Genomic DNA, 25,499 nt, shown 5'->3' on the forward strand with positions numbered 1-25,499 from the left:
TAAATATTTAAACAATTTTTGTGCAAAATTTTTCTGCACATGTATTTGAATATAAATTTCTGAGATTTTAAATCTGTTATTTTACCTTAATTTTAATTAAAAAATATTTTAAAACCTGCTGATTACCTATAGTATAATTAAATTTTAATATAATGCATGGCAACTGTTGGTAGTTTTGAAGTGTTTATATATTTTCTTGGCAAACTTCAGTTTTTGACATTTTTGACGGTTTAAACCAGTATTATACCCTTGTCATGTCAAAAACCACTTTTTGACGTCAAAAACCCAACCCTGCTTAAATATGAATTGTTAAGTTTAAGTTGTAATTAAGTTTTTGAATAAACATAAAGTAATTAGTTTTTCTTTAAAAATTGTACACTCTACTAAGTTCTTTTTAAATGCCTGTTGCATCTGTCACTTTATTTGTGTAATTGTTCATTATATATGGTGATTTGTATTTTCAGGGAAAGTGAAAGCTCAAATCAACATGATGGTCTTAGAAGTATTTCCTCTCCTTCAACGGCTAGCACTTCAAGTGGTCCTGAATGCATATCGGATTCTTCTACCAGTGTAAATGGTAGTGTTGTGCTTTCACCTATGGGAATCTCTAATTATTCAAATCCTCTTAGTGCTTCTAATAATAATACAGAGTATGGATTAAGTGATCTTGTGTTAGACATTTTTCCTTCATCAAACTGGACACTTGATCCTGGATCTGCCCAATCAAAAGAATCAGACTGTACTAGTGTAGCAAGCTATGCTGCCAGTCCTCAAGCAGCCCCTTTGTCCAATCGGTCAGAGGTTAATGCAGTCGCATCCCCGACAAGTAGTGCCTTTGCATCTGGAATAACTTCCAGTCGTGGAGGATCTTCTGTTTCATCTCCTGCCATGCAAAGTCGTGCGCCTACGCCATATGGTGGGAGTTGTTATAGTCCATCTACATCTCAATCTACTACTAATGGTAGAAGTCCGCCCCCACGTGCCTTGTCTGCGAAATCAGATTCATTGAACCTTAATTCAGTGGAACCGTCTCTGAGTAATTTGGGTCAAAGCTTTCGACAAGACAAGCAGCAGCAGCTTTCAAATCAGAAACTAAGAAATTTGTTGACTCAGAATACAGATGATAGTGCACTGCGTCACAATTTGAGAGCGGTTACTCAAGAGGAAGTTGTAGCTCTCCTCGGGTCACGTGTATTGGAAAGTAATTCGCGCATGAACTTCAATCAAAATATTATTCCTCCCTCCGACAATGTGATTTTAAGAGACTTGCTTAGTCAAGATGATGATAATGGTGATGATGTACCTATTGAACCTATCAAAAAGACAATGGAAAGTTCTGTGCCTAATCCAATGCTGAATGTCGGAGCTTGTAAAGCAGCTGAAAAAAGTGCTCAGCAAAGGCAATTGGGCAATAATATGTTGCGAAAGGTATTGTGTTACTTTTTTATACTATCTATTTTAATTTAATATAAATGGATGTCTTTTTTTTTTTTTTTTTTTTTTTTTTTTTTTTTTTTTGACAAATTTGCTAACTAAAATAATTTTTATATATTATGTATTAGTTATTTTTTAATTTATACCTTTTATAGATATAGATTCATTTAAATAAGAAACAGATTATTAAGTGCATGTTTAAAATTAAATCCAAAAGTTAATATTTCCCTCTTATAGTCTAATACTTAAAAAAAAAAAAAAAAAATTCTCGAATTAGTTTCCCAATAAAATACAATAGTATGTTAATGTCAATTAGTCTAGTTTGTTTTCATAATAGTTACATTAACATTTGAAATCTATTTTATTGTTCTTATGTGTTAAATTATTAGAAAGCACAACCTTGAAGAAGAAAATAAAAGTTTGAAAATCAAAAATTATCTACTTATTAATGCATTTTTTTAAAAAAAATGTAATAAACAATTTTCTCTGTCATTTCAAAATGATTCTGAATTTCCTGGAAAAAAATAACATTGCAGTACATCCTTTCTATAATTAAAATCATTTTAATACAATAAATTACTGCAATAATAAATTTCTATATTAAGAAAAAAGTTATTGTTGTATAAAAAAACTCAAGATTATTGTTATTATTTTTTAGTTGCTTAGAGATTGATTATTTATTTATTTTGCTATGTGCTAGCACCAGAATTTAAAAAGTTGGTTTTGGGAAAATTACGAATAAATATTACCTTGCTAATAAACTGATATTGTTAATAATCTTATGTTAATTATCTTAACTTTTGAGTTTTCCTTTCCATTGTGTCTATTTTTTTTCCTTGTGAAGGTCAAATTTTTTTGTAAATAATTTTGCTTATAATTGTTTTTTTGTTATTCCAGTTTTTTTATCAATAAACATATTCAAAAATATATTACAAATCAATAAATTGTATAAATATATAAAGTTTTTTTTTTTTAACTGAGTAAATTTTTTATAAAGAATTATAAAAATGAATATGCAGTATATTTCATCTGAAGTTAGTAAGAGTGTGATGGGGTAGGGTACTGTGGAACTATATTATTACATCTGAGTACTTACCAAACGATGAAAATATTAATTTTCTTAAATGGCTTGTTTTAGGGTTTGAAAAAATGCTAGTTGCCAAAATTTCATGTTATGACTGATTTTTTTTTTTTGACTGGCTCTTAAATTTGTTTCCCTTTCCCATAAAATAAAAATTAAAATTTTTTTTTTTTTTTAAACTTTAACCAATTTATATATAAATAAATAAATGGTTATTTTATGACAAACAATTCAGTGGAGGTTTGATTTCATTTGACGAAAAGGTCCCATAGTGGATCGATTGTTAAGACACGGTTCCCAGCAGATCACTGAAGTCAAGCATCACTAGCTGCAGTCAGTGTGCGGTATTGGTTCTCGTTAAACTATTCTACCGTAAAGTGCTCGACTTCGCGTGCAGGTCGTCGGACTACCGAAGCAGGGGGCATCCCCTCTGCAGGGGATAAAAATTGTGATGGCATGTCTTTGGATCATCCTCAGGGATGTTTCCTAGACCATCGCCAATAGCCCATTGTGCAGCTCTAGTGCAATGTAAATGAACTACAACTACATTTGACGAAAAGTGCTCTTTTCAATAAATGCGCCCTGTCACTTTTTAAAAGAAATGTGAACGTTTTCAAACCTTGTAGTTTGCCGGTTACTTTGTTTACTGTTGCTATACATTATAAGCTCAGAGATGATTGTGCTCTGGAAAACCCCCGGATATTTTGCTAACCGCGATCCGGAAATTTCAAGAAATCATGGAACACATGTATATAAATTCTTTTATATTTTATTTAAAAATATTAGAACTAGAATTTATACTTGGCATCTATTTCATTTGCAAATATTTTTACTAGAATAAATGTTATTGGAGATAAAAGTAAACTTTTGCATGATTATTTATTTAAATGATGCTGCATTTAATTTATCTAGAATTTCATGTTGTGAAAATATCAATGATTTAAATTTATAAAGACATTCAGGGATCTGTCCAAGCCAAATTTACTACCGTTTAGTGGTACTTTCACAAATTCAAATTTAGGAAAAACGGTAGTTTCACAAAATACTTTATCTTAAAATTTTATTTTTTGTATCCCATAAGAAATGAAAAATCCATATTTTTGTGTTGATTTTTTAATACAATTTTTAATTTTCACAAATTACGTCTAAATTTTCACAAAATAGCTACTTTTCAGAAAAACCTAGACAGACCCCTGACATTAATTTTTTGAAATGCGTCATGAATGATTTTACTCAAGAAATTTTTGGGATTTTTGAGTTGGGCTCACAATCACCCCTGTAAACTCCAAGTCTGTATATTTATTTTCATAACTGTTTTGAGACAGTTAATCTACAGCTATATTATGTATTGTTCAAAATAAAGTACCTTAAAAAAACTGCTATGACTTTGTGCATAACTGTTAAACAATATGTATTAATTGTATTATTTTTAATTTTGTTTATTTATTATAGCTTCTGAACAATGACGATTCTGACAAAGGCTATCGGAAAACAGATATTATACAACAACTGCTTGTTTCTCATCCTAGCAGCAGCGTTTCTTTACATGTAAGTGGGGAAAAACTCTCTGATCTGAAAAGATTTAGCAGGGTTGCCACAGGCGACTAAAATGCAACTATTTTTGGCATAAGGCGACTATGGCAACTTTTTTTGCCTGAAAAGGCTAAAAAAGCAACGATTTTCAGGAAAAGGAGACTATTGGGAGACTTTTCTAAAATCCTAGCGATGTTTTTTTTTTTTTTTCTTTTCTTCTAAGTATAAATTGAACAGGGAAATCTGCACCCCACAAGATAGTTTCTGAACACACTGAAATTTTTTTTTCTTAAAAAATAAAAAATTTTGAAAATTTTGAATTGCAAATTTGAGTCTTCACTTTTTAATTTGTTCAATCTGCACAGACTCCATTGTAAGTCTATTTCATTCCCCAATTGCCTTTTCAATGATTATTGCTACGAAATTCTGCATGAATTTTGAAAAAACAAAAGCAATTTTTAATACAATTTTATGATGCGTGAATTTTGAATTTGAGTAATCACTTTTCATATATATAAACATTTACGCTTATATAAAAATTATCATATTTGCCACCAACTTGACTGAATGGATCATGGTATATGAGAATTAAGTCATTAACAAAATTTTTGTCATATTTTTGATGAATTTTTGTTCTTATTCAGGCAACTATTTTCTTAGTTTTTGGCTACTATTTTCATGTTTTAGACTACTGAAAGCAACTATTTTTTTCTGTGGCAACCCTGATTTAGCATCAAAATATCAAGTTTGAGATTTCTTTAAAAACTCATTCTTAAAACTCAAAAATATAATTAATTAATATGGTAATTCATAAATTATTGTTGATAAATTATCAAACAGGATCAGGGTTCTGTCCAGATTAATCAGCTGGAAACAAAAAGGTCGTCATTGATGAGCTATGGTTTAAAGTTCTTATATAAGTTTTTTTTGCTTTTCTTAATTGAATATGTAAACTTATAACTAAACATGAAAATATTTCTGTTATATTTTTTGTTCTTGCAAATTTTTCCTCTCACAAGTTCCTGAAGTCTAGTATTACTGTCTCAACAAATTTCTAGTTCAAGTACTGATCTGATCATTCTCATGCTTTTATGTTCAACCTCAGCCTACCTAAGTATTTTCTCAAGTTTTTTTTCCTTCCTAATAAGTATATGGATCGGCATGCCCCTGTACAGTTTGAATACAGTCCCAAAAATCAGCATTTTTGTTCGAGTATTTTTGATACTTTTATATGTTAATACTTTTATACATTAATGCTATTTAGAACCATTTTTATTAGAATTATGATAAACCAAAAAAAGTATTTTTTTGTTAATAGAATAATTTAAAAATAAGAATTTATTCATTTGCTTATTGCACTATGCCACAGTCACAGACGCTTTTGAATTTCTGAGGTTAGCAGGTTTGCAAATATGACACACCCATATAACATACACAAACGCTGTTCTTGGAAAATGTTTACTATTACTAAAAATAAAATAAGAATACAAATTAATTTTCATGCCATTTTAAAATCAAACCTCGATATTCGTATTAACACGATTTAAGAATCATATACTAAGATTCATATTCACACAATATAAATAAATCTTGTATTGATATTTTTATTAAAACTTTGATGACATTCTATGGATATATGTATCCTATCTAAACTTTTTTTCTTGCTCATAATTCAGGTACTCTTTCCAATGATTTAAAAAGTGATTTTGCACATGACATTTTTGGATTTGTATTTTCAAATTTTTTGGTTCTTTACCAAACTCACCCCTCTGGTATGAATCCATAAAGAGTTCTATAAAATTTAACATTTTTAAAAAATCTGTGATTTTCAAATAAATTTTGTACAAAAGAGGTGGCAATGAAAGGGTTGAAACTAGTTACTAGAGCCAATCAATGCATGTAGAAAGTTTTTCATTTTATTTAAGTTTGCCTAGGATATTGACACTAGTTCAACAGACTAAAGAAATTACTGAGTATAAATAATTAAATTCGGTTGAAAAAGATGGTTAGACATAATGCTAAACTTTCGACAAGTAATTTATTGACTTCTGTAACTAATTTCAATCCTTTCATCGCCACATAATTTTGAAACATTGTTCAAAAATCAATTTTATTTCAAATTTCTTTACTTTTTTTATAAAACCTTATACTATACATTAGTATATAGTTCTTTAAATTTTGCAGTTTTTTGATGATATAAAGCAAGTTATTGTTTTACCTTATAGTTGGCTTACCTTCGTATATTTAAGTTGCTGACAAACATTTCAATGTAAACTTTTAATAAATATTTTTGTAAAAATCACTGCTTTTCATTAAATTTATAATGTCTGAAAGGCAACTGTAATTTTAACTTATATATATATATATATATTTTTTTCTTCCTTTAATTGACGCTAGTTTATCTTATAGTTTTGTTTATAGAGATCAAAAATGTTGAGCTTTTTTGTGCATACCAGATTTTAATGGCAAAAAATTTTTTGGTTTGAAGAATTTCTCAGTTTATCTTCGTGTTTATAAAATTTTACTTTTTATTGTTATAATGCAACATTTTAAAATTTTTGTTATAACCTTTCTTGTCTTAAAATCTTTTCAAGATTGTATGTGAATGCATTTCATTTTATTTCTAGAATGAGAAATTGAAATCTGACAGTATACAGATTGCCCGTTCTGTGGAAAATTCAGTGCCAAAACAATTAACCTCGGAATCTAACCGTGGAACTCCGGAAATAACTTTTATAACTGAAACAGCTGTAAAACGTAAATCTTCTGATAGAAACTCACCCAATACATCAAATAAAAAGCCAAATACTACTGGTGTAAGTATAGACTTTATATAATTATTTGTACTTAAGAACAATTGGTACTAATTCTTATTTGTAATAATTCCTAACAAAATTGATTTTATTATCAGTTTGTTCCTAGCTTGATTGTTTAAATAAGTATTGATGACATATAGTTAAGTAAGACTCATTGATATTTATCAGTTTGAAAAAGTTCTCTTTTATTTTTTGTTGTGACTCTATTTTTAAACTAGACTATTTCAAGTTACTAGTGGGCTGCACCCCCTGCTCGGTAATGCTCGCCAACCCCAGAAAATTGCTACGCAATCTTATATGGTTTGCTTCGCTTGCTAATAACTTAGGTACATTGCAAATGCACACAATTCTAAGAATTCAAAACAATCATTCAAATCCATATAACAACTTTTTTTTAAAAAAAATTACATCTTTTTCGTGAATACTAAGTCATTAAAATAAATTTGAATTCAAATAAATGACATGTAATTCGTTAAACCTATTAGATATGTGCTATAGTATAAAATCTTGAAGTGTAACAGCACGACTGAGACTCATTTTTCAATGAATAACTAATAACAATAATAAAACATAAATTCGTGATATAAATTAAAAATCGTCAAATAAATTCGTGAAAAAAGCGCTTTCAACAAAATACTAAAATAGAATTCTATCGACAAAGACTACTCACTTCTGCCTAGCTTAATAGTATGAGATTGCCGCAGCTGATAGGGTGAATTTCGGAAGAGGTCACATTTGGTGAGAATGCTCTCTCTGGTTATTTCAGTTTCCGTTTTTACAAGCGCTATATGTTGAGCCACCTCATCTAGATTTGGCATGTGACATTTTTAGCGGCAATCATTGGTTTATTTTCTAGCGTTGCCATTCGGGGAGTTGTAGTGAGGATTTTTTTTGTCACCGTGTAAGAGAAATATATATATATAGATATTATAATTGTAAGATTATTTAAATTAAATTTCTAAATAAAATTTTGTTTATTCAGTGTTATAATTTTTAAAATATTTTATATCGAAGCCTATTTAATGTCAATCATAATTGAAAAATATTAAAGTCAATTTATAGTAAATAGCCAGACATAGTTTTTGTATTTTATTAATTGTAAAAAAAACCTATAATTCCCTGTTTTACAAAATGTGCTGAATTTCTCTCCCTTTGTTGTTGGCAGCTTGGGAAAGTTTGCTACTTTGTTAGAAATAACCTAGATTTGTCAATCTGAAAACTAAAATATATTTTAGACTCATCTAGCTGGGCAGAACCCTATGTTGGCATCCATGTTGGCACAAACTCCTCGAACCCCTCCTTCTGTTCCTACAAGTGTTGTTAATTCCATTATGACTCAACTGCCGCAAGAAAGGTTGCCTAAAAATCTTGAGAAAAAGCTTGTGCATACTCCTGTTACAACTTCTAATAGCAGCACTCCTACTTCTTCACTGTCTTATACTTCTGTAACTATGACTTCCCCGTCATCCGTTCAGAGAGATGTAGTTACTTCTGGAGGACATGTCTTGCAGCAGCCTACTCAATTTGCTATTCAATCGGGACTAAGGCAGGCCACTTATCTTCAGTTGCAACAACTTCAACAACAACAACAGCAGCAACAACAGCAGCAGCAGCAACATCAGGGTATACTGGACAAAATTTTAAGTTCTGGTACTAATGGTGATAGTATCATGATTCCAAGATCATTAGCTGTTAGTCTTTCAAATATGTCGAATCCAATTCAACAGAGTTCAACATCGTTCACTTCTCCGACAGTTTCTGAGACAATTGCCTCTAGTACATTTGCTGAAATTTTAAATGAGGCCAACCTTGTTGACATAGGTACTGTTGGGACTGATGGTGTACAATCAAATCAAATTTCTGATCCTGGGTTTGATGCTCTTCTTGACCAAGTAAGCCATTCTCTCTTTAAAGTTCTATGTTTTTATTTACTCTCACATAAATTTGTTTTAAAATTATTGTTATGTGTTTGAAATTTTATCTGGGTGAAGTTGAAACCAAGAATATTGAATGTGATAATTGTGTTGCATTATTTACCGATCATCTCACGGACGAACTTATTGTGTGTGAACAAATTTCTGAAAAATTGCTGTTGAGGTGCAGAAATAGTTCTCTCCTGGGATGCACTTAAATCACTTGAAAAGTGTGAAAGGAATTAAAATGTATAATTCAAAAAATTATAAAGCTTTATTGTCTACATCCATCATATGATGTACCGTAATTTTAAAATAATATATTTCATCAACTGCTTAACTTTCATGCCAATTGGGTAAACATCCATGATACAGCAAATTATAAAACTGTCCCATTTTTCAGAATTGAGTATTAAGTGGTATCAAGCATTTTTATTAACACAGGCTTGAAAATAAATTTTGGTTAAAAAGAAATAAAACAACTCACCAGACAGTAACAGTTTCTCTAAATGAAATAAATGACTACTTGGGTAATAATTAACTATCTGCTATGCAAAAGCAAAGCTAAAAAAATCTAGGACTTAAATGTCTCTATCACTTTGAAGTATTTCAATTCCACTTAAGAAAGGGTGCATCTTTCGTCTTCTTATACATTTTTATTATGTACAAATGATTTTGGTTTATTTTAAAATTCTATTATTTAGTTCTAATTTTAAAATAATGGTTAGAAAATGCAAATATCAAAATTTAGAAACCTTGAAACTTTTTTTTAACTCAAAACCAAAGTTTTATTTTTGTTTTCTGTATTGTTTCTCAAAAAATTCATTTTAGTTAATTTCTAATTTCAATATTTTTCAGACATTTTTTGAAATTATGTATCTCTTATGCTTAGCATTACTTTTTCAGAAATTAACTGTGTAAAAAATTATTTTAAGGGATCCTAAAAATCAGTTCTCTTAGGTTACATTTTTGAAAATTTAATAAATTATTATTCAAATGCAATATTTGCATGCTTTTGAATAAAATTATTTGTTGCATAAACAGTAAGTAGGCAAGATAGCAAATGCTTTCCATTGAAGAGATTTCCAAAGAAACCTGAATGGTTTAAAATAATTATATTTTTCCGTTTTTCAAAACCTATATAATCCCTTAATTTATGCAAAATGTAACTCTTTTTATGTATTGTTTGTCTGTTGATTAATTAAAGTTGTAAAATATATTTGTTTTATTTGCTGTTATAAGCCTTTTTATTTTGTTTTCAGATTTATAGTTTGCGTGAAGAACACAATTTAGAAATCCCCCGTGGTAGTGATGATCCTCAAGCAATATTGAAACTCCTTGGAGATACCCTAGATATATCACAAGCTAATAGTATTACTCCAATGTCAACTGTCCCCAGTGCTCAAGAGATAGATGAAAAAATAGCAATTAGTGCCATTCAGAAAGAATTGGAAGGTACTGCTGCTGCTATTGCCAATAAAGCTAACCAAAATGCAGCTGTGATATCAACATACTCTCAAGCTGGACGTTCTTTGACGCAAGTATCCGGAACACATGTTGTTCAAGCTCAAATCACCCCAGAACAACTTATTTTACTTCAGCAACAACAGCAGCAGCAACAACAACAAAACCTATTAGTAAATAACTCATTGCCTCCAAATTATAATTTAGTAACAAACAGAGTAAGGCTGCCGACCACTACAGTACAGACTAATGTGGTTACTCAAAATGTGTTAGCACAAGCTCAACGTAGGGCTAATATACCTGTCACAAGGAATATCAATCTTGCAAATGCTGATGTTACTTTACTCAGGGTAATCATTTGTTTAATTTTTATAGTTAGTTTTTAATAATCTGGTATCTAAAATTAGATCATTTTGTTCAGCATGTTATTAATTGATCTTTACACTATAATCATGTTTTATATTTCTACTGATAGTTTTTTATTAAAAATGCACTATTTTGATTGTAAATTATTTTTAATAGTTACATAAAACTGCAAAGCAAAGAGCACTTCTGCAGCAACATCAAAAGCGTCTATTAGAACAACAGAAGCAACAGTTGGCCGTGCAAACTCAACAATCTCTAGATACTGTTAATTCACCCGGAAGCTCTTTCACGACTGAGAATATAAATGATCTTCTGAACAATACTGTTGCACCAAATGTGACTTTATTGGTATGTTAAACATGTGTGGATATTTTTTGAGGGTCCTTTGCATGTCTATCAAACTAATTTGTTTAGGTGCTTTGTTTTCCTTTTTTCTCGATTGTAACTATAAAAAAAATTTGGTATATTTATCATCTTTTAAGAAAAGATTGTTCGCTGTGTGATTTTCAAGAGAATCGTGGGATTTCACTGGTCGATTACCAAGCTCAAAATTAACAGTGATCTGTTGATCTTATATTTAACTCAGACCACCATATTGAATAAAAATTCTGATTTTGTTAATGAAAGGAGTGAATTAATCAGTTTCCTCCAACGATGACTTGAATTGAGAAAATGTTATGTTTTTTTCAGTTTCTAGATAACTTTTCTTAGAAAATTTTTTGCATCAATCAACTTTTTTTCAAAAACACTGATAACATTAAATGGTAACAGAAAAGGATAATTTTATTACACAAAGGATTAAAGAAAATACATTCAGAAACCCCCGATTTCAAAAACAATAAGCGATATCGATCACATTAAGGAGAGATTACTGTATAACATTTTGTCCCTTATTATTACGATTCCGTAATGAAGATTTCATTTCTTACTGTTAATTAATAAAAATTACGCTTCTCGAAAATTTTTGTGATCTGTTTAAAATTAAGTCTTTCTTTTCTTCAATTACTAAGCTAAGAGCAATTAATTTTTGTTTCCTGCTAATTTACAATAGCTTTTACTTGTCCTTAAACAATTCTTTAAAAAGAAAATTGGTTTGATGGAAACAAGAAATTACGAAAGCTTTGAAATCTCACCTTTCCTTCGTTGTGGTTTTATTTTTGCTTTCTTTTACATGTGAGGTTTTTCATTTGATTGTATGTTGAATACAAAAAAAACCTGTTTAAACATGGATGAATATTAAAATAGAAATATTAAAAAAGCTTACAGAAGTTTAAAAAATCTTTAAAAGTGAAAACCATGCTAAAACTTTGGACAAGATCCACTGCTCATGTATAGAATAGTTACAAATATTCGAAAATACAGTCATAGTTTTATTTTATTTTTTTTAGTTGCATACTGTCAAAATTTTCCTTTGAGAATTCTTTTCTGTTTAATAATCTGTAATTTTAAGACAGTTAAAGAAATTATTTGATATTTTACAGCGTTCTTCTGGAATTCCTGACGTACCTGGATCAGCTCGTTTCAATCTCATTTCTGCAAACTCTTTACCTAGTCCTACCAATCAGACCTCACCCACACCTGCTCAACTTTCACCTGGACAAAGAGTCAACCAACCCTCACCTTTTTCTCTCTCTCAGCAACCATTCCCAAGTCAAACACCCCCACATTCTGCTTATCAGTCTACATCTCATCCACCTCCTCCATCATACCATCAAGGAGTCACTAGTCATTCTCCATCTCCTATTTCATCTACTGCTTCATCACTAATGGTATTGTCTCCTCAGACGACAGGTGCAGGTACCTCTCAATGGAATCAGAGAACTACAAGTCCTCTGCAAAATTTGCAGCTACAGAATCCTATGTTAAATGCTCAGTTATCTCAGGTAATATATACATACCATAATGCAAACCATATATTTAGGGTTTATACTAGCAATGAAAATTTAGTGGTTCAATAGGATCACCTAGGTCAGGGATGGCAAACCAGTGGTACGCGACACAGTATTTTGAGCACGCCACCCATCACAAAGTTCACTATGAAGCATATTAACAATTAAATTAAAATTCACAATAAACAAGCAAAAAAATAAACAATTTTTAACCAAATAATTAACAATTAAACAATAAGCCTAAAAAGCAAGCTAACGATAAATAACTAGCAAGAAATTAACAGCAATGCTTGAACTAAGATTAATAAGTTATTTGTCATCTAATCTGCAACAACACTGATGTTACTTTAAGTTGAATTACGCAGATAACTGAGTCATTGCAAAATGTATTATTTTTCATAGTAAATAAAGATTTTTCAGTTGATAGTATTTAGTATAATTATTTTCTCAATAATCATGAAGTCAAAATTATTTGACGGCACCACTATGGCCTCATAAAATTTTTTTTTAGAAAAATGGCACGCTGGTGCATAAAGGTTCGCCGCCCCTGACCTAGGTAATAGTTCAGTAGTTCAAAACCTTGATGTGGTTGACAAACTTGAGGGGGGAAAATCAGATTTTACAATTACACAATTCAGACTCTTTCACTTATACCATTTGAATTCCATACTATGCATAGAGCAATACAATTAGTGCGACGAAGTTTTTGAAAAGCATGGAATTCAATGAAAAATATATTTTGTTACTATTTTATAAATTATTGTTGCCATACTGCCGTAAACCCTGCATATATTTGTCTCTGCTGTTTTTTTCTCCGGACATAATTAATTTTTTACAAATATAGTTAATATGAATTACAGAAACATTTTTTCCCCCTCATTTAGCTTGAGGTGCCTGGGTACCAAGAGTTTAACCTTTCCTTCATTGTTCTCATATCAAAATAAAAATAAAGTTTACAATTGAAAACAAATAAATGATGAAAATTTATTAAAGAAATATTAGTAAATAAAATATTTTATCTTTTAAAACATTTATAGACTTCGGCTAATTTTTCTTGATTTTTGAAAGTACTATAACAACAATGGATCAGGTGAAAGTCTAACATATATTTTTAGCAATTTATGTAACATTTTGTGTAATTTGAATGTATAACATTTCATTTATCAAAAAACTCTTTAACAACAATTAATAAATGAGTGTCTATATTTACTTTCAGCAAGCCTCCATTGGTGCTAAACTCACAGCTCAACAGAAACAAATAATTCGTACCCTTCAAGCTTCTACAAATAATCAGAATGCAAGAAATATTGTTCTAACACAACAGCAGGCTGATGTAAACTATAATCCTGTGTCACCTGTTATGGTTCTTCAATCTCAAGCTTCACAACAACAAAGAGTTCAGAGAGGTAATATAATTGATATACTTGAATGATAAATGATCCTGAGAGAAACTTTTATTTAAACCATATGCAAATTATTATAAAAATTGGTGTATGATCAAAATGAGTTGAAACAATTTATATATTTTTTATTGTTCTCTATAGCAAAATTCTTTACGTGTACAAACCTTGAAATCCTTTGAATTTTGTTTGAAAAAAAATCGGGTCTCCGAAAAATCATTAAATTTTGTGATAGGTTCTTTGAAAAATTTTTGATTTTTCTCTGAGTAATTTTCAAAATAATCTGTTAAATGGGACTTCAAGCTAAATGATAGAAATTTTGATTTCGTAAATTATAAATCAAACATTGTGATTCACGGGAATACAATTAACCTGCAGACAATCACATTCAAGTGATTTAGAAATCCCTTATTGGGATTTCCAAATATACATTGGTGAGCAATATATATTAGGAAATCTCAATAGCATTAACCCTTTCGCGCCTAACGGGACACATACATCCCAAGCAAATTTCAAAAAAATCTTTTGGGATAGAAACGCTTCTCTGTGCCAATATTTTTTAAGGTATTTTCATTCCCAGAACATAGATGGCACTACTGTACATAATGCAATTCCTGCATTTTTTTATTGTTGTAGCAGCTCATTCCATACTGTACGAACGTAAATAGTTTCTTTTTGGAAAATACAGCATATTTTCGATTAAATTTTGATTTATCTATGAATCTAAGGCCTGAGAAGTTACGAAGCGGATTACCTCTAATAAACTGATAAGTGGGAACGTTTTACTTCCATTTTTATTATCGGGACATATGTGTCCTTCTCGTCTTGGATAGTGGAACATAGAATCCTAACAGTCCTATGTGATCATTGGTTTTCTTTACAAAATTACTCATTGATGACTACTGGGACACGTATGTACAGTTGTCAGGACTGATGGGACATGTATGTCCCGGTCCTAAATCAGTGTTAAAATCTTCCTAAAAATATAACATCTTAGTTTTAGCATTCTAGCGCACCCTACTCATTGCTTGTGCTACCAAAATTGTTCTGTTGTAAAAAAAAAAAAAAAAAAAAAAAACATTCGGCGCGAAAGGGTTTAAACGATTTCTGACTCATTCAAAATGACAGCATTCAAGTGTTTTAAGAATTATCGCACTCATCGTGATTTACATCTTGATACTTTTTGTGTTTTCAATGATATTCTGAATCATTTGCTATTGATGTTTTCCTGATTAACGAAACATATGTTGAATTTTAATTTGCAAGTCCTACATTACGAAACTCAATTCACATTACACGATTTTCAAGGCTTACTTCACTTTTCATATTGTTTTGATTTACATGTAACATATTGCAATTCATATTCACAAAATTTAGATAATCATACTTTGCGATTTATGATCTATTTTAAAGAAATTAAGTTTGGTAAATCTTAGTTTGTTATGTGTAAATTGTACTACAAAAGATTTAATTTTGTTCAAAATACATTACTGATAGTCTGAGATAATAAAAAGATATGTTATTAAAATTGAAACAAATATACTAAATGGATACATTTTGAAATTTTATCTAATTATGTACAATTTCTGAAAACTAAAATTTGATTTAAAAAATTTAAAAGAAGAATCTTATGTATTTTATTAAACTTGCAATTACATAATAAATTCTTTAAATTATTTGTCACAATGCTTGTGTAATGTATTAAACGTATACATACATTAAAAAATGCTTCTATTATTGAACAATGAAAATTAAATAAACTTAATATATATGCTTTTTCTATGTTAACTAAGCAGTGTGCTTTAAAAATATAAAATTTCTACTTCAATGTAATAAAATCTGGTTGACATGTATTTTAACATACTAACTATATTACTGAGTAGATCCTTGGAAAATTTCCATTTAGATCTTTATAAGTCCTTGATTTTTTTAATTAAGTGGAAATTCTGTTCTAGGAACAACAGATTAGTTACTGAATTATTAGAAATACTTCAATGTATAAATTGACTATTCTTAAGCTCTGATGTAGATTTTGAGATAAGATTTTACATTGTCATAGTTTATAATGTTAGCTTGCTTCAAAAAAAGGTATAAATAAATATTGAAGTTTGCAAGCTTTTATTTTAAATTGACATATAAATGCTTTTTGGCAGTGTTTCACATGTGATTTCAGAATGCAAAAATGTCAGGAATTATTAGTGTGCCTGATGGTCAAAGATAGAAAATTGTGTCACAAAGAAAAAGCAAAAACAAAAAAAAAAAAATTTCTTCTTAATTTGCGAAACCCTTCAGCACATTAGTTTTGATACCATTTTAATGTCAAAAATTAGATGTAATAGAAAGAATGAACCTTACCTTAATTAATTATTTATTTTTTCTTTAAAAAATATTGTATGGTCAAATCATTGCATATTGAAAACTATATCTTTTCATTACTTATTTGATGTCTTCCTACTATTGATAATTTTGAACTTAAGTGTGTACTCTTTAATTGATTTTTCAGGTCGTATTCCATCCGGTACTCAAAATCAGACAAATTTTTCTGCTAATGATTCTGTTCTCTCTCCTCAATCATTACCCTCTCCAAGCTATAATCAAGCAGCGAATGCTGCAATAACTTCTGCTTTTGTTTCCCTATCATCTCCTGGTGTCACTTATAGTTTAGCACCTGGTGGACAACAGTTCACTTTTGAAAGGCAGAGCATTCAAGTTTTTACTACCAGTCCTAATGATAAGTAAGTTAATTTTTTTTAAATTTATTATTTTTTTTAAAATATGTGCCCTTGTGTAAATTGAAACACGCCCACATGCTCCAAATCATATTGGAATAAATTAAAAACTGGTAGAAATATAGTTTTAGATTTCCATTCTGAAATTTATTGATTTCATTATAAGTTTTTAAATCTTACGTTCTCTTATTTATACAATAGAATCTCATTAATAAATTATAAATTTTTTTAAAATTAAATTGTCAATATAAATCGGATTCACACATGGGTGCAAATCTTATGTCCACATGATGACAGATTTCTGTTTTTCTAAAATGTCTGTGGACAAAAGTAAGACTGAAACAAAAGTGACTCAAGGACGGAAGAATAAACGGAATGCCCCAGAACCAAATATTTTTTCCCATTCTTATAAAATAATTTTTAAGTATCGACAATACTTATTTTCTGTTGAGTAGGTAAATAGTGCTATATTTTATTTTTATCACTAAAAGAATTTTCTTTGCTATCAAATTAAGAATGATTCTTTCCCCTCCTCTCTGCGAGATGTAGAGTGAGCAAAAGAGTATCAAACGCCAAAAGAAAGAAATGCAAGATTTCCCCACCATCTCGTCCAAGGATATTCAGTGGAGTGGAGCAAAAGTAAACCATCGTTAGGTTCTGAAGTTTTTTAAATTTTCTTCTCGTTTCATCTGCATTCGCTTGGCACTAGGCTCGAAATAAATTGCTTTTTTGTTGTAAAGAGCTGCTTTATTTTTTTACTTACTCGTTTGAACCTACCAACTGTACTCGTTTTAACCTAACAACTGAGAACGTGGACAGGGGAAGAAGTGTAGTGCATAGTAATCGTTATTTGAAAACATGCTAAATATTCTTTTTCGCATGTTTTGTTGGATTCCGTTATTTATTTATTTATTTTATTAAATAACTTAATTGATAAATCATATTAAATACTTTTGTTTTTATAAACTAAAATTTTTTTTAATGTTTTCAAAAATTAAATGTCATTTGAATTCCATACCACTCATAGAACAATAAAATTTGTATCTTGTTTTTTTTCATTCCATACTGTACGAACNAAAAAAAAAAAAAATTTTTTTTTTTTTTTTTTTTTTTTTTTTTTTTTCCTTGTTTTTTTTTTATGAATGAAATTTAATGCGAAAAACTATTTGTCGTTACTATTTTGTAAATTCTGATCATATTTCAAGATGACAAATTTGTCTCCCTACCGGCTTGAACCCGAAGTATATTTTGAAAGTTTATTTCATATCACCAAACTTCTCTCTTATCCTAAATACAGTGATCCTCCAGGAAATACCACTTTTGGGAAGCGCAGAATTTTTTCCCAGCGACTGGGAAAGCATCTGCACCAAATGCACAAAAGGTTAAATAAGGAAACATGAAAAAATTTAACAAAACTAATTAGTAGATAACAGTGTATTCAAAATATTTGTGTAACGATCTTATTTAGAGAGTTTTTTTCGATGATTACAACCTCATGTTGCAGTCAGAATTCATTGCAGGCAATGCTATCAATGATCTAGAGTTGTTAAAAGTTAAACTAGAAAAAAAGTTCGATTTGAAAAAACAAACCTCTTTCTTATCTTTTAAAGCTAACTAATTTTTATGATATAAAATTGAATGCAAACTTCAATGCATCTTTTCATGATGCTAACAGAAGTGGCATTTCTGCACCAAGAAAATGACACTGACTAAAATTAAAAGCGTTTGCAAAAAATCATGTACCTTTGTTAACAATTTTAAAGTCAATGGAGGTATCCTCTAAAAATGACCATGTTACAATGAGGTGATGAGTGGTAGCTTTTGAGTGGTTTCACTGCATATGGAATTCAAATTTTGTATTATTACACTATGATTGGTCATGAATATTTCGACCAAACTTAACAATTAAAATTCATCCATATTGATGAAAAAACATGCAAAATGTTGCATTTACATCATATAAATAATCATTCATACAAAAATCCGTCATTTGATCAAATGTCTTTTGATTTGCATATAAGCTTTGTTATAATTAACCATTGTTTTAATATATTCTGTTCATTGCAGCTTACGTTCGTCTGCTGTTGAACAAAACACATCTGACAACCTTCAAACTCAGTTACGAATTATAAGTACTTCTCAAAATCAACTATCTTCAAATCTAGTGAGTATTAAATATGAAAATTAGTTTTAATAATGTCCTTTTAAAAACAATTTTTAGAAGATTGTTTAAATAGTGAACTTTTACAATGGTAACTTTGTACGACACTAAAATTAAAATGATTATAAGTTAATATTTGTATAGCTCTTTGTGTCTAGTTAAATGCTTTAACAAAAGCCGAAAATATCTTGCTACTGTAGCAGAAACTCCGGCATAAGGCCAATTTGTAATTTAAGTTCTTGGAACAGCCTACAGTCAAATTTAATTGGATTCTGTTGCACCACAGCATGTAAATGTTACCAAACCAATGAATACTGGAATCAGAGCTCCCACGGGTCAGGGATTTTTATTTTAACTTTAAAAAGCAGGAAATATGCAATTTAAAAAAAAAAAAAAAAACTGGAAAATTCCTATATCAGACCGGTAAAATAACCAGTCTTAGAATTGTCAATAATAGTAATCAGTTATTGAGATAAGATTTAAATAATTCTAACATCTATTACAATTACTTTATAAAATGTCACCTTCAAGTGAAACTTTCCCATGTTTCCTGTCTCATTCTATTATATGTTTTTGCTCACAAAATCTAATATTTGATATTATAAATGAAAAATAATAAAAAAAATTTGAAGTTTTCTGTTGAAAAATAGTTTGGTATAGATAAAATATTGTATGGATTTTCATTTAAATGTACCTGAAAAAGTCGGGGAATTATTTTTCTTTCTAAAATTGAGCTGGAAACCTGAGAATTATGAGGAAAAAAACTATTCTAATTGCTTGAATTTGTTTTATTTTATATCAGTATCATTTTACTTTATTATGTAGATAAAATGTTTCCTAACAATTTCTTGTTTCTAGAATCAACAACTTCTTCAATCTCTAACCTCTAATAATTCTCTCTCTGGAACTCGTGTAGTCAATGTGAATTCTCTTTCTAGAGAAGCCTTAGAAGAACTTGGATTGTCAGTGGAACTACTACCTGGTATGCATTCTAAAAAATTGATTTATTGCAGCAGGGCTTTTTTTTGGGGGGGGGAGGACAATTTTTTAGCTAATTAAAAAATCTAATTGTGTGTAGAGTTTTTAAAAATTAAAAGAAGCCTAATCATGAATTAGTCAAAATTTGAACACTAACAGAAGTTTTAAAGATTTCATTCTTGTTCTGAATTTTTTCTCTAAATTTTATGACTCTTCACCATTGAGCATTTTATGTTAACAGTATTTGATTAAGGCTCTTCATGAAGACTTGACACCGCCAATTTTGAATTCTTCCTTTAACCAACACGTCACTAGATATTTTTTTCATTCAGTTCTAAAAACCACACTAAATCTGATTCAAAGCTATCAAAAATAATTGTGCCATTTTTTTTCTCCTTTTGGATTTAGCATAAGCTGCAAATTTTATTATTGAGTTCTTGTAAGGTCATTCATATTGAAAAGACTGGAAGTATATTTTTATTATGTAAAATAGAAAAGATTTTCAAATGAAAAATTGCTTTGTTACTGTTTTGAAAAATTGTGGTCTGGAATTTTGTTGATACCTCCAAGTTTTAACTTGAATTCCTTTGTTAAGAAAGTTACAACTGCAAAAGACAAAGAATTTTTTTTCTTAAACACCAAAACTAATTTTCTTTTAGCTTGGTATTAAATTGTTTAACAGTATCTTTCTATTTAAAATATATAAAGGTTTAATTGCAAGGCAGTGATAATCCACAAAAATATAAAAGTTAAAAGGCTCAAAAGATCAGTGGCTTATTACTATCTCATAATAAACTTTTAAACTGCAAAAATGTGTCTAAATCATTCATTTTGTTCTTTCTTTGTTATAGCTGAAACACAGCCATCACCTCAACTAGCTTTTCAAGCTTTGTTAAATGATGCAAGTAGTCTTGAGACAGCTTCGCAGCCTATTAGTCCTAGAGTGAGTTAACTTTTTAGAATAATATATATATATTTTTAAAGCTAACTTTATGAATGCCAAATGCAACAGAAAAACAAGAACATCAGATGCACTGTAGCAGAATCAGTGTAGTGCAGTACTAGGCACTCTTAGGTTTATATTCGCATTTATTAATGTTGATTTATTTTGAAAGCTAAAAATAATTGCTCTAATTGAAAAAAAAATGGTTTTAATTGTTTATGAGGAAGAAAACTGTTTTGTTACTTTTCTTTCGAAGTACTTTCTGTAATCATCTATTGTATTTGGTGTTCTAGTATCTTAAAAGTTATGAACCTACCAAGGGTAACATTTAAGTACAAATATCTTACTGGGTGCTCTGCAGATTAATTCAGAGGTTTCTTGCAGTAGCAAAATTATCAGATAATATTAAAAGGAGATATTATGTAGCACTGGAACATAAAATTATGCTTTTATCCTGTGGTCTGTAGAAGCTTGTCTAATATTGATTATTATTAATAATTTTCTGATAAAGTAGTTTTACTAAAAATTTTGAAATATAACTAATTAGAAAAGTCAAATTGACCATATAGTATAAAATTTTAGGAAGAACCAATTAACATGAACTTGACCTGGAATTAAACAATGTGGTTTATCAATTCTTGTTAAAATTTTCCCTGTTTAAAAACTTTTTATTGTATTTTGCTGATTAATAAAGTTAATGAGCATGCATTGAATAAAATTTTTAATATACTAAAATAAAATACTATTAAAATTATGTTTTGATTTAGGTTCAGGTAGAAGAACCTAAACCGGACCAGAAGAAGAGTTTACTTCAGCAACTGTTATCAGAACCTACATGAGACAAGTCTTGCTTGTATTATAAATTATGATGTACAAAAAAAAAAATTACCTCATGTTGTGTATTGCTGTTTGTGTTACACTTTGAACTGTTTTGTAAGTCCTGTAGGTCGTGGTTGTTGCAGACCTCAACTCTGAAACAGTTTATTATAATAAATTAATTTTATCAAATTATGTAATTGATTCTATTTTTTTATTTTACTCTGGAGTAATCTTTGTTCCCGAAATTATGTGATGCTTTATTTATCCTATAATCAATATCGCTAAGGAGAAAATATTTAAAAAAAAATCTTTTAAATAAGAAAAATATTCATCAGCTTTTACCTCAGTCAAACCTTGAAAATTTTACGTGTGAGTACTGATTAATATTCTTTTTATTAATTTAATATTGTGTAATGAAACAAACCTACTGTATTTCCAAAATACCTCGCTGTTTTTCATTCTAAAAAATTTTTGTCATAGATTAAAAAAGGGGATTTATTATACTAATTTTTCATATCAATAGCTTTAGATTTATTTAACATTTCACCGATTTATCTAGTACCTGAAACCCTTTTGGAACTAGCTATAATTTGCAATAGACTGGCTGGATGTCTATTTTCTTGTTTTTAAAAACCCCACTTTTATTGTTATTTTTTTCCTTTATTAACGTTGATGAACATTTCTTGTTATAGGTTGTAAAGGGGCATGTATTTAAAATTAATGTCTTTTCTTAAATTAGTATTTAATTTTTGGTGTGCTTTATAAATTCTGAAGCAATTTCACTTTAACAAATTGTAAATAAATTGTTCTTAGTATTGGTTACATAAAAGAAAATATAAACTGGAAGTGTAGACATTAATGTTGAAAAAAAAAAAAATTCTTGTAGTAATTGTAAAATTAAGTAGATGAAAAAGTATTGGTTATTTGATTGTTCCTGAAATAATTTTGTTATTTAACTTGCAAATTAAATATTTTATAGTATTGTTATGTTTACTTCCCTGTTGTGTTCAATAAATAAAATTTCTCTAAATATGTAATTATATTTAAAATTTTGTTTTCTGCTTAATGTTATTTATAAAGAAGATATATTGTAAAGACCATGTATCAAGGTTTATTTGACTTGATTTTTTTTTCTATTACATTACCAATTTTTTATGACATTACTGTATTTTTGATTTAGATGTATATTTCATTTGTGACAAAAATGCGAACATGAAATGTGTTAAATATTTTTATAAAATAACCAATTAAAATTGTGGTTGTAAAAATAACAGGTTTGCAGTGTAATTTAACTCATTGTTAAAATTAATAATTTTTATTGTTAATATTTATGCAGTCTGTGATAGGTATTGCAAATTATTTTGACAAGAGTTGCTAATTCTCTGAAAATTTATTACTGTACTATAAAGTGATTTATTCATTAAGGACACGTTGATGTATTATATTTAAAAGATATGTTTCATTTCCAAATTTGTGACGTATAAGATTTAAGTTCGATCAATGCCATTTTATTTCTTTGTAGATTTTTCTTTTCATCTGCAAAACTGCTCTAAATCTATGTTATTAAAATGCTGTGGATGGAAAATTAGAAACTAGCAAATTCTAAGATTAAGAAAATGTTGTAATTAAGATATGAAAAAATCATATTGTCAAACAATTTTAAAGATCAATGGAGTCTGCCTATAATTGTCACCAACAGAAGACAATTCATGCAGTTCTAATAGCAATTACCAATGCTTTTCACTTCTCTGTTGGTCTCTTGCAGAGTTTCTTTTCAAATGTCAATCTGCCTGAAGTTAATTAAACTCAAATTTATAAAACTAGTTAAAATTTACATGTCAAAAGAAGTATACCTAAATAGTATTGCTAGAGGCTGTAGAAATGGAATGTTTTTTTTTTAAATCATTGGTCCTTTAAACTTTTTTTAAATTGAAATTAAATATTCTCCCAGCTTACCATTGATTTATAATCCCTTTTTTCCTAAAGCAACTGTTAAACAATGTATATAAGCATAACAAATCTTCACCAAATCGCTGATAATAAGAAATGTTATTTTGCTGAATTGTAGGTATAAGTTATGTACTTAAATGTGTGGAGTTAAACTTGTGATGTTACCTGTTAAATAACTGGTATCTGCTTTAGAAATGGAAAAAAGCAGTGTACCCATTGGTGCTGTGTGTTTTAGTGTATCATATTTTGACATTGTATGGTTTGTAGGATAATAGCACGCTTTCCATCCTAAACTATGAGATTAAAAATGGCCTTATCTGAAGACACCATAAATACGTTTGTTAATACAATATAAACTTTAATATTTTTATATCTTTTTCCTAAAAGGCTGCTCTCTGAAATGTGTTATTAAAATAAAGAGATTTGTTTGTATAGTATGTTCATTTGTTACGTTTTCAGCATGTCGAAGTAGATTAGTTGCCACAGCTTTGATTTAGCATCTTGGCTCTGCGAGTGGTTAATCATCGTATCATGGTGTTCATTAGTATTACTGGTTGCATGGCCTAAATTATTTGCTGTGGATAACTTGTATAGCGTTACATTGTCTGTAATTTTTGTATTTATAATATTGCATTTTTAGATTTTTTTTTTAATATCAAATCAGATTTTACTGAACAAATTCTGTTGAATATTAATGGAAAAAAAATCGTGAGAATATATATATATTGTGCTAAACAAGCTGCGATGTAACTGTTCTTTATTGTATGTTTTATATGTACAACATATTTCTTAAGTTCCTGAAACATTTTAATTCACAATTGTACAATTTCTTGTAAATCTAAATAAATTGGGTTTATCAATATTTCTATGCAGAATTTTTTGAGTTTATAATCTATCTTGCTTGGACCTTACAAAGTAAGCCAGACCTTATCTCTGAAAGTTGCATGCAACTGTTACCATTTGTTAGTACCAAATTCAATCTCTTACAGATATAATGTATTCATATTTAACGTTTTTAAAAACTAGAAGAAAAAAATCATATCACTTACATTGTACATATTTAATACAGTAAAAGCTCTATGTATATTGTACATATTTAATACAGTAAAAGCTCTATATAACAAGTATAGCCTCATGAATTAGTATATTTAATATAATGAATTAGTATATTCTTTAATATTTCCTAATTCTTTTAAATAGCAGTTGTTGCTCTTAAAAAAAAAATTTTTTGAAACTAATTAAAGAGCATAAATAATTAGCAGACTTTTTTTTTATAAATCGAAGTGGAAAAGCTATTAATACTTTTAGCAAATTTTTCAAAAAAGAAAAAATTTATTAAGTGTGTCTTAACTTTGATATTGCATATATATATTACTTTGATATATATGTATATCAATTATAAAAACGTTTATAGATGAACGAACAAAATAATCTGCAATATTTCAATGTAAAGAGAAAAATATACATTTGAAATTTTTCTTGTCTATATTATACAAGCATTAATTTAAAAAATATACACTATGTTAATATGTTTTAAATTATTCAGAAATTAATATGTGCTAAACATAACTTTTTTTAAAATACCTTTAAATTTATGCAACATTCTGTATCTATTTACGTGCAAATCTGGAAATATTCAGTTATAATAAACATTTGGAAACAGTAATTATTGAACTATGTTAAAAAGAACATTGAGCTTTTCTCAGAATTGCTTTAATTGCAACTTAAGTAAACATGAACTTAACAATTTTAATTCAGAAATTAAAAAAATTGAAATAAAATTTTAAAAAAAAAAGTTGAATACAAATCCTAACCGAAGCATTTAAATTTTTATTTTATTAACCTTGTAAATGTAATTTTGTGATAAATCATAAAATGGCATTTTTTGTGGCTATCCAACAATACAAATTATTAAAAAATTTCCAACATTGGCTTGAAACAAATTTATAAAATTTTATTTTGTTCATGAATTATTAATTTGTCTGAAATTTTTAACGTTAAAATTGAAATAAAACATCTTTGT

The 25,499-nt window shown here is 28.7% G+C and overlaps 1 protein-coding gene across 8 annotated transcripts in view; it reads left to right on the forward strand.

The window, feature by feature from the left end:
• Window positions 1-24,338, forward strand: part of LOC107450234 (nuclear receptor coactivator 2) — a 75,167-nt gene extending 50,829 nt beyond the window's left edge. For 7 of the 8 annotated variants that reach the window (XM_016065985.4, XM_071181390.1, XM_043044560.2 and 4 more), the window contains 13 exons: window positions 465-1,428; window positions 3,968-4,063; window positions 6,676-6,864; window positions 8,100-8,756; window positions 10,040-10,591; window positions 10,764-10,955; window positions 12,089-12,490; window positions 13,713-13,902; window positions 16,400-16,631; window positions 18,693-18,789; window positions 19,645-19,768; window positions 20,616-20,707; window positions 21,475-24,338. In XM_016065985.4, the coding sequence (XP_015921471.1) occupies window positions 465-1,428; window positions 3,968-4,063; window positions 6,676-6,864; window positions 8,100-8,756; window positions 10,040-10,591; window positions 10,764-10,955; window positions 12,089-12,490; window positions 13,713-13,902; window positions 16,400-16,631; window positions 18,693-18,789; window positions 19,645-19,768; window positions 20,616-20,707; window positions 21,475-21,546 (3,859 nt within the window). In that variant the 3' untranslated portion in view covers window positions 21,547-24,338. The remainder of the gene's footprint in view (window positions 1-464; window positions 1,429-3,967; window positions 4,064-6,675; window positions 6,865-8,099; window positions 8,757-10,039; window positions 10,592-10,763; window positions 10,956-12,088; window positions 12,491-13,712; window positions 13,903-16,399; window positions 16,632-18,692; window positions 18,790-19,644; window positions 19,769-20,615; window positions 20,708-21,474) is intronic. The other variant, XM_071181392.1, reaches the window with a different exon arrangement.
• Window positions 24,339-25,499: the final 1,161 nt, after the last annotated feature.

This window comes from Parasteatoda tepidariorum, chromosome 5 (genome assembly GCF_043381705.1).
Source record: "Parasteatoda tepidariorum isolate YZ-2023 chromosome 5, CAS_Ptep_4.0, whole genome shotgun sequence".
In the NCBI taxonomy this organism is placed as follows: domain Eukaryota; kingdom Metazoa; phylum Arthropoda; class Arachnida; order Araneae; family Theridiidae; genus Parasteatoda; species Parasteatoda tepidariorum.